General features: G+C 41.5%; 2 protein-coding genes across 3 annotated transcripts in view; one reads left to right on the top strand and one right to left on the bottom strand.

Moving 5' to 3' along the window:
* Window positions 1–2,687: 2,687 nt before the first annotated feature.
* Window positions 2,688–7,412, bottom strand: iscua (iron-sulfur cluster assembly enzyme a). The gene is made up of 5 exons (XM_072247714.1): window positions 7,253–7,412; window positions 6,504–6,617; window positions 4,861–4,971; window positions 4,197–4,275; window positions 2,688–3,114 (listed from the first exon to the last, which is right to left on the bottom strand). Exons 1-5 carry the CDS (start codon window positions 7,343–7,345, stop codon window positions 3,053–3,055), a joined length of 459 nt encoding a protein of 152 aa, XP_072103815.1. The 5' UTR covers window positions 7,346–7,412; the 3' UTR covers window positions 2,688–3,052.
* Window positions 7,413–10,575: 3,163 nt separating this feature from the next.
* Window positions 10,576–14,707, top strand: part of sart3 (spliceosome associated factor 3, U4/U6 recycling protein) — a 41,868-nt gene continuing 37,736 nt past the window's right edge. The window contains exons 1-3 of one of the 2 annotated variants that reach the window (XM_072247989.1): window positions 10,576–10,775; window positions 12,598–12,724; window positions 13,052–13,156. In XM_072247989.1, the coding sequence (XP_072104090.1) occupies window positions 10,635–10,775; window positions 12,598–12,724; window positions 13,052–13,156 (373 nt within the window). In that variant the 5' untranslated portion in view covers window positions 10,576–10,634. Of the gene's footprint in view, window positions 10,776–10,833; window positions 11,029–12,597; window positions 12,725–13,051; window positions 13,157–14,707 lie in introns of those variants that run through there. The other variant, XM_072247990.1, reaches the window with a different exon arrangement.

The raw sequence follows: 14,707 nt of genomic DNA, 5'->3' as shown, positions 1-14,707 counted from the left end.
TGATTGTATCTTTCTTTTTTGTACAGCTTCTAGCTTTACCTCAGCATTGTTTTTGTGCCTGAATTTTTATTGCTGATGAACATTCCCACTTTGCTTGCTTGTAGTAATAGCTTTCTCTAGTGTGAGATTTGCTTGCAACTGACGTTTCTCTGACAAGTTGGTGTCTAGTAGCGACAACAATCCTACCTCTAATGAGCTCATCCCTCAAATTTCCATATGTACAGTTGTCTGACAACTCATACAACACTGTGCTGAAGTCAGTTACACTTTCATCTGGCCTCCGTTTTCTGGAGTTGACCTTTGCCCTTTTATATATAACATTTCATGTCCCTGTGAAATATTCTTTTAATCTGTTCTTCATTGTTGTGTGCTCTTTTCGAAGCATCTGTTAGTCCTAATCCACCCATAATGTCATCTGCTTTGTCACCTATGCTGTATATCAGTGTGCTTACTTGATGCTCTTTTGAAGCCCGAGTGAGATTGCTTGCAACCCTAAATCCCTCAAAGTACTTGAGCCGTCTCTCAGTGTCCCCTGGTCTACTGAATTCAAATGTCTCTGGGGTGGGGGGGTGCTTTATCAGGTAAGTAGATGTAGGTACTGTAGGTATTTGCTCAATTTTCTCATTTATTATTTGGACTACAAATCTTCTTTTCTCTTCAAGTTTGACTGACTTCTGTGCTGTGTCTGTGTCTCTGTGTTGTGTCCCAGGCTAGTTGCTCAGATTATTACAATGTATCCACTAACGGGTGTAGCTTGAAGGCATTGCCTAGCAACTCTTTTCCAACTAAACCTCATAGTGCATGGAATTAATATGTTAGGCGGTTGATCAGTCTCTGGATATTTGCGAACACAAAGAGTCTTACTATAAATTCTTTCTTGATGGGGATCGCACTTGATCTGTAGCACCAATTCATCGGCGATCAACTTCTGATACCACGTTGTGTTCGTTAATGAGGGATAGTGCAGAGCACACCAGGAAGCCAGCAGGCAGGATACAGGACTGAATTTTAATGACAACCCTGCTTATGCAGCATGTGAACTTCTCCCACGTGAGAGTGGCATAAGGATAATGCTATCGACAGCCACTACATGAGCATCGATAGAAAATTAGGTAATAGGAAACGGAGAATAGCAATGAAGGGTACAGAGGAACTCTCTAGATATCAATGCTAAGACACACTGTTTATTTTACTAAGTATCAACTGCTTGAACCTGCATGTACAATGTACTATTCCCAAACCTGCATGGCTAGTGAATGATGAGACGACATAGGCAGAATAAAGAATCATTGTTGCACACCACTGTTGTTACAGATGGTTACTTGTGTTTCTGTTGCCATCTTGTCAGCTTAAACCAGTCTGACCATTCTCCTCTGACCTCTCTTTATTAAGATGCTTTCACCCACAGAACTGCCACTCACTGGCTTTTTTTTAAAAAAAACTCTAGAGGTTGTTGTGCACGAAAATCCCAGGAGATCAGCAGTTTCTGAGATACTCAAACCACCTCGTGTGGCACCAACACTCAATCCACAGTTAAATTCACTTAGATCATATTTCTTCCCATTCCTGATGTTTGGTCTGAACAATGAAACCTCTTGGTTATGTCTGCATATTTTTAATGCATTCAGTTGCTACCACATGCTTGGCAGATTAGATATTTGCATTAACAAGCAGGTGTACCTGATAAAGTGGCCCCGATTGTATTTTCAGCAGCTGCAAAATATTGTGCTCTAACATGAACTCTAAATCTGACAGAGGTTAGACTAATAGCTCTGAAATATATATTTAACGCATATACTTCTCTACCACTACAGCTCCAAACACAGCAATCACTCAAAGGAACTTTGCCCCAGCTATAGAATTGATTAATCATATTTGCATTTTACTGAGATGCCCAAGGCCAAACTCTTTTTATAATACAAAGTTCACACTTGTGATGATTAATACTTATCGATTTCACTCAAAGGTATCATTGGTGAACAAACTGGTGCATATACATCTGTGAGTTCCTGATTCATTTGTTTGTCATAAATGCCCACAAAAGAATTTTGATGAGGAAGAATGCTTGGCTTATGAGCACATTGTAAAATTCTTATTCTTGTGAATATTTAGCTGTCAGCTAGAAGATTCTGTAGACAATAGTATTACAAACCTACAGTAGTATTCCCCCCCCCAAACCTATTGAAATGTCTGATTGTTAAAGACAGCAAATGGACGCTACTCAGGCTTGTGCAGCCTTTCAATAAGATCAAGGCTAACCCCATATCGCAGGCTCACTTTTCTGCCTAGACCTATACCTCAATTCCTTTAGTGTTCAAAATCACTCTCAGCCTTATATATTTTAAGATTGTCCACCCAGTTTCAGGGAGGTAGGAATCCCACAGTTTTACAAGCCTGCATATAAAAAGCAAAAATTCTCTCCACTGTCTGAAATAACTGAGACCTTCTTCTGAGATCATGTTCACTAGAGAAAATCGAGTGGAGGAACCCACTCTATCCTTTTAAATCCATTTCAGAAACTTGACATGATTACCAATATAGCATTGTACAAGGATCTGTAATACATCATGGGTATACAATAGTACAATATATTAGTTTTTTTTTTCCTGCTTCAGTTCTCAATCCACAAGTGATCTTTGAAAAAACGCAGAAGCTGGACAGCCATGGATAATGAACCAGTTTAGGAATCAGCTAACACTCGCTTTATTGAAATCCAAGCAAAACCCACTGAGTCAATAAAATGGTATTTGAACATCATACAAGACCATTATACAACTAATTTGGTTTATACCAGCATTTATACTTCAAAAAGTTCAGCACTCACAAAATAATTTTCTGCACTCCATAAAATTAAGGCACAAATAGAATATCGCAAACAAGAGTCAATTTAATATATTTATGGCTTGCGGTCCCCTTTCTTACAGAAAAAAGACTAGAGTATTCTTTCTGCTTAACTTTTGAAATTCTGCTGCAGAACTATACAGCTGTGTTGGTTAGACCATTATTAACAGGTGCTGAAACCCATGTGATTTTGAGTTTCCAGTAAGATCTTTCACTTTTGTTGTTTCACTTTATAATCAGCTAGAGCAGCTTTAATCGCATCTTCTGCCAGCACTGAAACAAAAAAAACAATTAAGCATGCAGCTTCAATGTAAACATTTACCCGATTCTAATTGAAAAGGAGTGAAATGAGAAGCTGCAAGTGTGAGAATCAAAAAGGCTGCTTTATATTTAAGTAGAAGGAAAAAGAATATTACACTGAATAGTTAGTCAATGTCAAGTAAAGTAGTTCTTGAATATACCAGTTACTGATAAGTGTCGGCACCAATATTTAATATTCATAGGAACTATGGTTGAATGAAATACAAACCTAGTATCATAATTATACAGCTTTAAACCATTTTCTCATCACATTAAAAATACATTATTTGCTCAAAATACTAATTTTAATAACATTCTTTTCACTGCCAAGTTGAAATGAACCTCTGAAAAGGTACATACAAAAGTCATCTGTTAAGGGCAATTTAAAGCTGCTGAATTTCTAATAAAAAATCATTAAGTTATTCTTCAGTGGCTGCATTAGTTTCTGTTAAATCCCAAAGTTTCAGTCTTGTACTCATTCGATAAAAATTTCCAATCCTCCCACTTTTTTTTTAAATTAAAAGGTTTATACCATTAACACCTAGCTTAAGCTCTTCCTACAGTGCTTATCTGTTGTCAACTAAGCTTATGTCAGTTAGGTGATGGAACAAGTATTTCCTGCAGCACAAAATCTACTGGTTGAACAAAGAAAGCAAGATCCTTTACTACACCATGCTGATGTATCTGAAATGTTACAGAACTAGAAGTTGGTCATTTGGCTCCTTATGCCCATTCTGCCGTTAAGATCATGGCTGATATAATGCCTGAAGTCTACTCCCTGCTCAAATGCCACATCCTTTAAGATGGCTGAAAGCCAAAAATACAGCAGATGCTTAAAGCCTAATAACATACTTCTGTTCATCTCAGTACTAAATGGCTGATCTCTTAACCTGAGGTTATGCCCCCTAATTAAAGGATGCTGTTTCTACCCCCGCTCACTTTACTGTGTTTAAAATTATCTCTTTTCAGAACCTGCACTTCTCAAAAATATTGCTTCTTGCTCCCATAAAGTCTACAGGTTAGTAAGCTTGCCATGCTATGAAACACAGACTTACTTGAACAATGCAGTTTGACTGGAGGAAGGCATAGTTCCTTAGCAATATCTGTGTTCTTAATCCTTGAGGCTTCATCCACCTGTAATTAAATGAAGGCCAGTGACAGTTTCTTCAAATCAGGCATGATCATGAGGCACAAATAATACTATCATACGAATTTCACAAACTGCAAAAGAAACACCTGAAAATTGGAGATAATACCATGCAACTCCAAGGTACAGAAAATGGCTGAGTCTTAAGTTGCAGGACTGAAATTTCACACAATTATTTAAAGTAAATTATTTCTCCCTACTGTCATGATACAGAAGCAGCTTACTTTTTTCCATTTTAGTTTTCAGAACTTTCTCTAATTAATCAATGACATACTACCTATTTTTCAGGAATTGCCTTCTATGATACCGCTGTATTTTTCTACATTGCACTCAGGTGGCACAATTTCATGAAACCCCTTTTCTGGCCACAAATTCATGGCACAGAGCCTCAATCATATAACGCGCTTGCATGGATTGCTGGATAAAGAACAGGAGGGAGGAAACGTAAATATTCGGTTGAAAGAAAACCAGTCATTTTTAGGCATTTGGAAATCTCAGGAACTTTGGGGCTTTAAAACAAAGATATTTTTGTTGATGTATTCCAGCCAGGTTTTGAAAAATTACAGCTTTACCGTTTTTCCTTTCACCCATTCCGTTGCCAGAGAGCTGGAGGCAATTGCAGATCCACATCCAAAGGTTTTAAATCTCGCATCAATAATTTTTCCATCACCGCCCACTTCAATCTTAGAAGAGAAAATAAATGAGAGATTTGAAAACTTTGCCCTCACTGAGGTACAGCTCAGTCACAATTCTTGAGGGGTATTAACTAGGAGTAATTGCAGCAAGCATTCACGTGCAATGCAAGGAAGTTGAACGAGAAATAAAAGCAGTTGGTGAACTTGTTTTGCAAACTGTTCTTCCCCCTCCCCCCCCACACTCTTTCTCAAGTCAAACTTAATACTTTCAAAAACCTCTGGGATACCTTTACCATTTTCTGACCACTGGCTGGGGGGGGGGGGGGGGGGGGGGAGGGGAGCATTTCCTAGATTAGGAAATGACAATTATTTTTTAAACAAAGAGGACAGAGCTCCAGATCGGTACATTACATCAGAGTTTCCCAACCTGGGGTTCATAGACGCCTTGGTTAATGGCATAAAGGTTGGGAACCCCTGCATGAGAATAAGTGGCATTGCAGACTGCATCGGTTGCACAATGTTTAAAGTGCTGCCTGACACTGGTCATCAAAAATATCAACAGTGACTGTCCAGGTTCACCTGTCCAGTTTAAATACAACTTTATTCTCAAAGGACCGGCTCCTGACGAAGGGTCTCAGCCCAAAACGTCGACTGTACCTCTTCCTAGAGATGCTGCCTGGCCTGCTGCGTTCACCAGCAACTTTCATGTGTGTTGCTTATTCTTAAGGCTGATTTATAGTTGTGCGTACTAGCTTACGCTGTAGGCTACGCAAGTGGGCTACGCCATTGTGAGCATTTATACTTGTGCGTTGGTGTGTCTGCGTCGCTCTGCGTTAGTTGGCAGTGGGGTTTCTATGCCACTGTGTTGAGTTTCAACACGAAGAAACTCAAACTTCAAACAATGGCGACTGAAACTGAAGGAGGGTGAATTTTCTGCGCTTGTCCGGCCACTGAGAGACATGGGACGAGGAAATGCATTTCAAATATTTTCGGATGTTGGCAGGCAGATTTGACGATTTGGTTCATCGTCTCCAACCATTAATATCGCATCAGAGTACGCACAGTATACTCAGAGACTGGCAATCACCATTCGAGTTTTAGCTTCAGGTGGAAGTCGACAGGCTGTAGCAGCTAGCTACAAACTGGCATAAAGCACAGGCTCCTCCATAATTTCGGAGGTCTGTAAAGCTTTATGGAAAGCATCGTGGCCAGAGTTCCTTCCCTGCCCATCAGTCACCCAATGGGAAGCAATAGGAGGAAATGTGATGCTACCAAGCGGACCAATCACACTTGTTGTGGTCTGCGTCGCCGCAACTTGTAGTTACATTTTGGGAGAGGTGTGCGTTAGGCTACAGTGTAGGGTGCGTGGCTACGCCGTACCTATGGCGTACATTTGACGCACAATTTATACACTGTACACTTTCCAGTAGAATCCATTGGGTAGCAAATCATAAGCAGAATTTGGGGTTACTTAATAACACTGAGGTCAACTGTTACATCTCAATGTTGAGCAAAGTCAGGACAACTCAGTTAAGAAATTCCCTGGGAAGTTGCCCCTTTGTACATGAGAACAAGTTTACCTGCAACTTCATGACGTCACCACAAGCAGGGGCACCAACCAGGCCAGTCCCAACATTTTTTGCATTCTTATCTAAAGAACCAACATTTCTGGGATTCTCATAGTGATCCACGACCTACAAGATATGGGAGGGAAAAAAAGTTAAAAATTCCTCCAATGCATCCAGTTATTCTATTCACGGATTTCCTGTACGTTAACAGTCCTAAACTATTAAGTCACCAAGCAACTTCATTAAAGAATTGCAAAGATATATGCAAAAACATACAATAATCTACATTATACTAAAATCACAAATTTCTCCAACAGCTATTCCCACCCTCATTTTTAAAGTGGTAAATTTACAATTTAATATGTACATGAAGGTACACAGTTAGTGAAAACTCCGATATCTTATGGTCTTCCGATTCAATGATCAATGACTCTGCACTTCTGAACCCTCTGTTAAGATGACCATGCTGCCAAGAAATTGGTCAAACATCACCCCATCGCCTATTTAATCGATAACCTTATATTCCTGCTTCCACTCACTCACGCCCCGTCACTCCATTGCCCCCCACCTCCCCCTACTTTACCATGTTACAGCAGACACTAAGACACTCAGGTCGGGGAAGAATCATTATGATTTAATGCCACCACTAACTCTCTTGCATAACCCCCATCACCCATAGCCCAGGGCAGCAGCTGACCCACTGTCACGCCACACCGACCCAGGCACAATCGCCGGCCCTCATTCGGGAGCGCGGCCCCCACCTTTTCGTGGTAAGCGGCCGAGAGAGGTGCTTGACCGTTCACCGCCAGGCGCAGCAAGCGCCGGGACACACCGCTCGCCATCGCCGCAGCCATCACCCCGCGACTCGGCCGTTTATTAGCAACTGCGACACCCTCCCCGTCCTAGTCACCCTACGTCACACGTCAATCACCCGCGGGGCCCGCCTCCTGCGCCGTGACGTCAGCGCGATCCCACGCACCCGCCGCAGGATCTGTCGACTTGTTTAATCTTGTTGCAAGTTCTATGCAAAGATAAAGCACCCAAGGCTGCAATATTACAGTTTTATTTAAACTCTAATGTGGTGATAATACGTTAGAAAAGCATATCAACATTGAAAAAAACAAGTCAATGGCTGGCTGATTTATGCATTTGCGACGTTAGGGTTTCTCCCACTTTAGTTCTGAGATGACATATTTAACCGGCAGCGGAGAGACTGGGTAGTTTTACCCGTTTAAATTCCATGCGGAATATTTTGGAGGATCAAGAACCAAGAGCTGCATCCCGTGGGCGATTTCAGCCTTTAACATGCCATGTCAGTAAGAGGTACTCGACCAAAATGAACTCCTCTAAGAACCTGGAAAGTGAGGGATCTTGTTGGAAAAAAACCCGGCTTTTTCGGAGCATGCGGCTTCAGAATGGCGGAGAACTTGCTGCAAGATGTATGCCCACAGCGGTCATTTAGAAAACTTTCTGAAAGTGGATTACTGCATGAACATCTTTTGGGGAGAATTGCAGGGAAACACCCAATGCCTCTGCTGAGTGCAGAGCATTCTTACTAAGGAAGATAACAGAAAGTGAAACATTGGTTGTCTGTATGTTCTAACTGCATTTTTTTGACCTGGATGTCCCAATGTGCCTTCTAAGTAACATAAAAGATACCAGGGATATACATGTGATCGAAAAAAGCTGAGGGAAGACAAGGGCAGCAATGTATTTATCATTGGCACATGTTAGAGCTACATAGAAAACCTACAGCACAACACAGGCCCTTCGGCCCACAAAGCTGTGCCAAACATGTCCTTACCTGAGAAATGACCTAGGTTTACCCATAGCCCTCTATTTTTCTGAGCCCCATGTACTTATCCAGGAGTCTCTCAAAAGACCCTATCGTATCCGCCGGCAGCCCATTCCACGCACTCACCACTCTGCTTAAAAAAACTTACCCCAGACATCTCCTCTGTACCCACTTCCAAGCACCTTAAAACTGTGCCCTCTCGTGCTAGCCATTTCAGCCCTGGGAAAATGCCTCTGACTATCCACACGATCAATGTCTCTCATCATCTTATACACCTATATCAGGTCACCTCTCATACTCCGTCGCTCCAAGGAGAAAAGGCCGAGTTCACTCAACCTGTTTTCATAAGGCATGCTCCCCAATCCAGGCAACATCCTTGTAAATCTCCTCTGCACTCTTTCTATGGTTTCCACATCCTTCCTGTAGTGAGGCGACCAGAACTGAGCACAGAACTCCAAGTGGAGTCTGACCAGGGTCCTATATAGCTGTAACATTACCTCTTGGCTATGCACAGAGTACTTTATTGTTGCCAAACAATTGATACTAGAGCATACAATCATCACAGTGATATTTAATTCTGCGATTCGCGCTCCCTGGAGTACAAATCGATAGTAAATAGTAAAAAATTAAATTAAACATCATAAATAGAAAATAGTAGGTAGAGCAGCCAGTAGAATGGTGCGAGCACAACAGCGTGAACAAGACCAAAGAGATTATTGTGGGTCTTTAGGAAGATGCAGGCTGCCCACTCCTCTCTGCACACAAAAAAATGGCTCCTCAGCGGAGTGAGTTAGGAGCACCACGATCCTGGGGGCGCACAAGAACGGACAATCTCACCTGGTCCCTCAACATCTCCTCTTTGATTAAAAAAAAGCACAGCAGCATCTCCATTTCCTGAGGAGATTGAAACAAGTGAGGCTCTCCTCCACCCTATCCTGACCAGTTGTTCCAGGAGCACCACTGCATCACCACCTGGTGCAGGAATTGCAAGGTACCTGACCGCAAGTCCCTACATAAGATTATGAGGACTGCGGAGAGGATCATCGGGGTCTCTCTTCTAGAAAACGACAGCCTCTGATTTGCCTGAAACTTCCTGCTTTTTTTCTGAATGAGGTGTTGAGTTACAAAACAGCAAACTCAAAAGTCCCATACTAAGTACCGAAGCTGAGTGAAAGCACCAGAAGTTCTGTACGGGTAAATGCCACCGTTTACGATCTTCTATTCCACATCCATTGCTTGAAATGTATCTTAAAAACCCAAGAACTAGTTGCATTTTGGTTGCAAATGAATGAAAACTGACAATGTGCTAATGTTAACAGGAATAAGTGATATATTATAAAAATGTTGACTTGAATGTTGTGCAATAAAGTATGATTTTTAAAAAATGACAGAAAAAAAGATGAAAGTATCATGGTTTTGCAGGAGCAAGCTTTCACGTATCTTTAGCTGGTCAAACATAACATTATTTTTGAGAAAACAACTGAGTGGCAAATGAGACTCATAACACGCTGGAGGAACTCAGCAGGTCGGGCAGCATCCATGGAACCGATCGGTTAACGTTTAGAGGGAACCCTTTGTCAGGTGTTGTGAGTGTTGCTTTGACCCCAGCATCTGCAGAGTATTTTGTGTTTTGCAAATGCAGAGATATGTACATTGTATAGGCAGAAGGAATTAATTCAGTTGGAGATTTAATTGCGAGTATAATTAGTTCAGCATAAAGATGCAAGGGTCTGTTCCTATGCTGTGCAATGTTCTATAAAAATTACCAGGGTAATTTCAAAAGATAAACCCGGGTAACAAAGAAGCGGTAGGACGAATGCTGATCAATTCTGACAGACTCTGCCAGGCAAATAATTTTATTTTCCTGTGAACGATTAGTTAACAAATTTGACGACACGTGCCGGGCATAATAAACCCGATCCTGATTCTGATGATTATATTGCAATAACCAACGAGACAGACAGACAGACAGACACACACACACACACACACACACACACACACACACACAAAAACTGACCTTACAAATATGGCGATTCTCGAAAGACGCATTTTCAGCGATGAGGTCTGCTGACGTAAATTTTAACCGCTAGATAATGAAAGCCCAGTTTAAAAAAAACACTCGCATCGTAATGACTCATTTAATAGCCTTCTTTGTTACCTTATTCTCTTCTTCAAAATAAATACGATGCTTGGTTCACTTTCTGACGAGCTGTTTGTATTGTGCCTTATTTTTAAGGTTTGGGTAAATTAAAGAAGGGCGTTAGGGGAGGAGGGTGGGTTCTGGGGGTGAGCGATTGTCCTGACTTGGATCGGGCGCGGCGAGCTTGACCACACTTGCCTGCACGATGGCGACCAGCGGGCGGCGGCGGGCGAGCGAGGCCGAGGAGATGGAGCCTGGCCCCGCGAGCGATTCGGCGGAGGAAATGGAGGACTCCTCCGACGACGAGCAAGAAAACGAAGCCGAAATCCAGCGGCTGGAGGAACAGGTGCGACCTGAGGCCGACGCAGCGGCAAAACACGGCGGGAGGCCGGAGCTGGAGTCGGCGGGGTTTTAAATTGTCCTCCCGTCCCGCTCAACGCCTTCCCCTGAGCGGGAGGGAAATGAAGCACGAAATATGCCTGAAACCCGGGATCCTTCCCTGAAGGGTCAGCCATTGCAGCCCTAAACGAAACCGGAGAATGTTGTTGTGGCTCAGCTGCAGAGGGAACCATCACTCACCTGCAAAACTACCTTTCTTTGTAAGAGTAAGGCATAACTTCTCACCGCGTTTCAGGGAAATCAAGGCGATGACAGAAGATATAAAAGAGCAGAAGGAATTGTCTTAAAACACAAATAGTGCCCTTGTCACTTGTTACGTCTTGATGCCCAATTTAAAAAAAACCCGGCAATGCAGGATTGTCCATTTCTGTGTGTCCCTAATGTAACATTTTTAAGAGTTTAATAATATTGCAGTGAACCTGGGATGAATCCACTCTATGTTAACAATAATTGGCTACAATTGAATGATGAATGCCATTTAGAAACCTCACCCATTCTTTGAGGTCTTGGTTTTCAGCAGCTGATGATTCTCAGGTGACAAATACAATGAAAATAGTTCTTAAAAAATGGTATTATAGTGGAATTTAGCAAGTTTAATTTAAGCAGGACATTAGAGACGAGTTATGTGTTCTTTTTGCTGTGGCTAATTGAAATTAAGTCTACCTCTGGTATACAATGAAGTTCTTTGTAGTCGAGACTTATTGATACAACTTAAGCTACTGAAAAGTGTTCACTTTTGATAGAATTCTATGACAGTATTGTATACAGTGAAAACTTTTTCTGTTGATTGAGGGAATGCAGAGAACAGTCTAGAGCAGGGGTTATCAACCTGAGGTCTGTGGACCCCTTGGTTAATGGCAACGCCTCATCGCATAAAAAAGATTGAGAACCCCTGTCTAGAGGGAGGCTGGGGACACTGGGAACTAGAACCCAGGGAACCTTTTGCAATTTGTTCTTCACTGCTGGAACAGAATGGATGACTTATGCAATTTGCTTCAATTAACCAGCACAGAGTTTCCTCGCTAATGATTTGATTGCATGAAGTTGCTTAAAAGACCATCATAAAATTGATTAAAATATTTTGGGCATAAGAACAGAAATATTTAAAAAGACATTCTGGTGACAGGATTCATTTTGCATATGCAAGATTATTATCTTCAAATCAAGTAGTACTGAGTTTCTCCATTAGGTCATAAGATTAGAAGCAGAGCTAGGCTCTTCAGAACATCAAGTCTCCTCCTCCAGTCCATCATGGCTGATTTTATATGCATTTTCTGTTATTTTCATCATGATGTGCCACGTCATATCACATGGGTGATCATGGTCTCATGACCATGATTGTTCTCGACAAATTTTTCTACAGAAGTGGATTGCCATTGCCTCCTTCTGGGCAGTGTCTTTATGAGACAGGCGACCCCAGCCATTATCAATACTCTTCAGAGATTGTCTGCCTGGCGTTATTGGTCACATAACTAGGATTTGTGATTTGCACTCTCTGCTCATACAACCATCCACCACCTGCTCCCATGGCTTCACGTGATCCAGATTGGTGGGGGGAGGGGTTTCTAAGCACACGTTGCCCAAGGGTGACCTGCAGGCTAACGGAGAGAAGGAGTGCCTTACACCTCCTTTGGTATAAATGCATCTCCACCCCACCACCTGAGTTGGATATTACACTGTAAAATAAAACTACGCACAAGTCCGTACTCATTAGGGCACTGGCTGGTATTTGGGCTTAGCGGTAACGGTGACTTGTGCTTTTTCGTCAGCTTTCCATCAGTGCATATGACTACAATTGTCATGTGGACTTAATTAAATTGCTACGCCAGGAGGGTGAGCTGGAGAAATTGCAGAGTGCTCGACAGAAGATGAGTGAGCTTTTTCCACTTACTGAAGGTAAGATGATTGCAAATGTACTGAAAGCTGAGTCTTGTGATATTTTAAAGTGGAGCAGACTTTCTTTGTAACATTTGTAAGCCAGCTTGGTTCTTAGAAGTTAGCTTTTTCACTGTGAAGAAGTTTTAATTGTTTATCAGTAGTTCGTGATTTGTTTTTAGATTGTAAGTAGCAGTGAATCATGTTTACTATTGTAGTTTTACTTGTTTTTACTGTTAATGTATCAATTATCACCCATACAATTATGAATAATTTTCTTTGGGAAGATTGTGCTTTGCTGTATTAGGAGTGTTAAGGAAGTAAGTAAATATGGTTGTTTTTTTGCAGAGCTTTGGCTGGACTGGTTGAAAGATGAGATTAGAATGGCTGAAGAACCACATGACCGAGAGAAAATTTATGAACTGTTCGAGAGGGCCATCAAAGATTATATTTGTAAGTTGCTCAAATTGCTACGTTATAGTTCCATCCACGACTCACAGGAAAGAGCCCCTGGGCATGGTGGCACGGTTAGTGCTCCAGGGAACTGGCTTAAATCCTGATCTCATGCTGTCTCTGTGGAGTTTGTATGTGCTCCTTATTGTGGCTTGGCATCCCCCTAGGAATTCCCAGTTTCTTCTCACCTCTCAAAGATTTGCTGATAAGTTGACTGAGTACTCCCTTAGTGTAGGGAAGAGGCAAAATAATCAAAGGGGACCTGATGGTAAGAGAGAACAAGTTTCAGGAGTCACAGATAAAAAGGAGAGGAGAAATGGAAGTAATGGGATTGTTCTGCTGGGGACCAACATGAATTTGAGGGGACAATTGCTTCCTCTGTGTCACAGCTCTTATTTTAAGTTAGTACTCATCTATACGGCTGGTGGTGTAGTGGCATCAGCACTGGACTTCAAGGCAGATGGTCCTGAGTTCAAACCCAGCCGGGTCCTAACCTGGGCAGCAGCAGTATTTGCGTGGAAGGAAGGCCTGGCAATCTACTTCTGTATCTATCCATGAAAACCCTCTGCTGGACTCGACTTAATGTCTGAATAACGAGAACTCATCTGTTGCCCAATGGCCAAACAGAAACCTGTCTGAATGGAGATATAGAGAGATCTTGGGGTTATTAACATTATGTTAATTTAAATAAGTTTGAGCCATAGTATAGCATTGTATTTGAGATTAATCTGCTTGAAAATGATTCGTGTCTGTTGAATAAACCTGAATTCAAATCTATGTAATTACAAACTGGGAAATGAAATGTCCATTTGGTTTAGAGCAGATAAGTAATTAAAATTTATGTAATGTCCCTGTGTTGTAGAATAATTTAGTTTCCTGTATATATCTGTTGTATATAATGGGACTGTCATGTTCTCCATTGCTCACTTTGGTACTCATTAGTTTGTCACAATGGCAGAATTGCAGTTGCAGATACAGGATATCTTCAGATAATTGAGACGAACAAGCTGTGTAAGAATTCCCATCAGAATCAGAATGAGAATCAGGTTTAATATCACCGGCATATGTCGTGAAATTTGTTGTCTTTGCAGCAGACTTACAATGCAATACGTAATAATAGAGAAAAAAAAAACTTAAGTTACTGTAAATATGTGTTAAAGAGTTAAATTAAGTAGTGCAAAAATAGAAGTAAAGTAGTTTGGTAGTGTTCATGGGTTCAATGTCCATTCAGAAATCAGATGGCAGAGGGGAAGAAGCTGTTTCTGAATAATTGAGTGCCTTCACATTTCTGTATCTCCTTCCTGAAGTAATATCATGGGATATCAGTGTACAGAAGTTTAGTGCTCGCTCAACAGTTCCTTTCTGCGGTGTTAACTTGTTTCAGTTAACACTGCTGCTAAAAGCAGATGAAGCTGTTTTGAACAATTTGCTGTCAACATAATCTTAGGGTCTGTGTAACATTGGTGAGCAGGCTGTTTCACGATTGAATTAGCAGTGAAGAGGTTGTTGGGCTGGTCACAAAGGGCCACACTTTGTTCAGTGGTAGTGTTT

This window comes from Mobula birostris, chromosome 31, assembly GCF_030028105.1.
Source record: "Mobula birostris isolate sMobBir1 chromosome 31, sMobBir1.hap1, whole genome shotgun sequence".
Taxonomy (NCBI): domain Eukaryota; kingdom Metazoa; phylum Chordata; class Chondrichthyes; order Myliobatiformes; family Myliobatidae; genus Mobula; species Mobula birostris.
Note: the sequence above shows the minus strand (reverse complement) of the source record. Positions and strands in the feature narration are given on the sequence as shown.

Bases quoted from the DNA above. Each gene is read 5' to 3' on its own strand.
- iscua (XM_072247714.1), bottom strand. From the start codon at position 7,345: ATGGCTGCGGCGATGGCGAGCGGTGTGTCCCGGCGCTTGCTGCGCCTG. The intron at 6,618-7,252 runs GTGGGGGCCGCG...CATATCTTGTAG, and splicing joins CGGCCGCTTACCACGAAAAG to GTCGTGGATCACTATGAGAA. The intron at 3,115-4,196 runs GTAAGTCTGTGT...TTTTTGTTTCAG, and splicing joins AGTCAAACTGCATTGTTCAA to TGCTGGCAGAAGATGCGATT.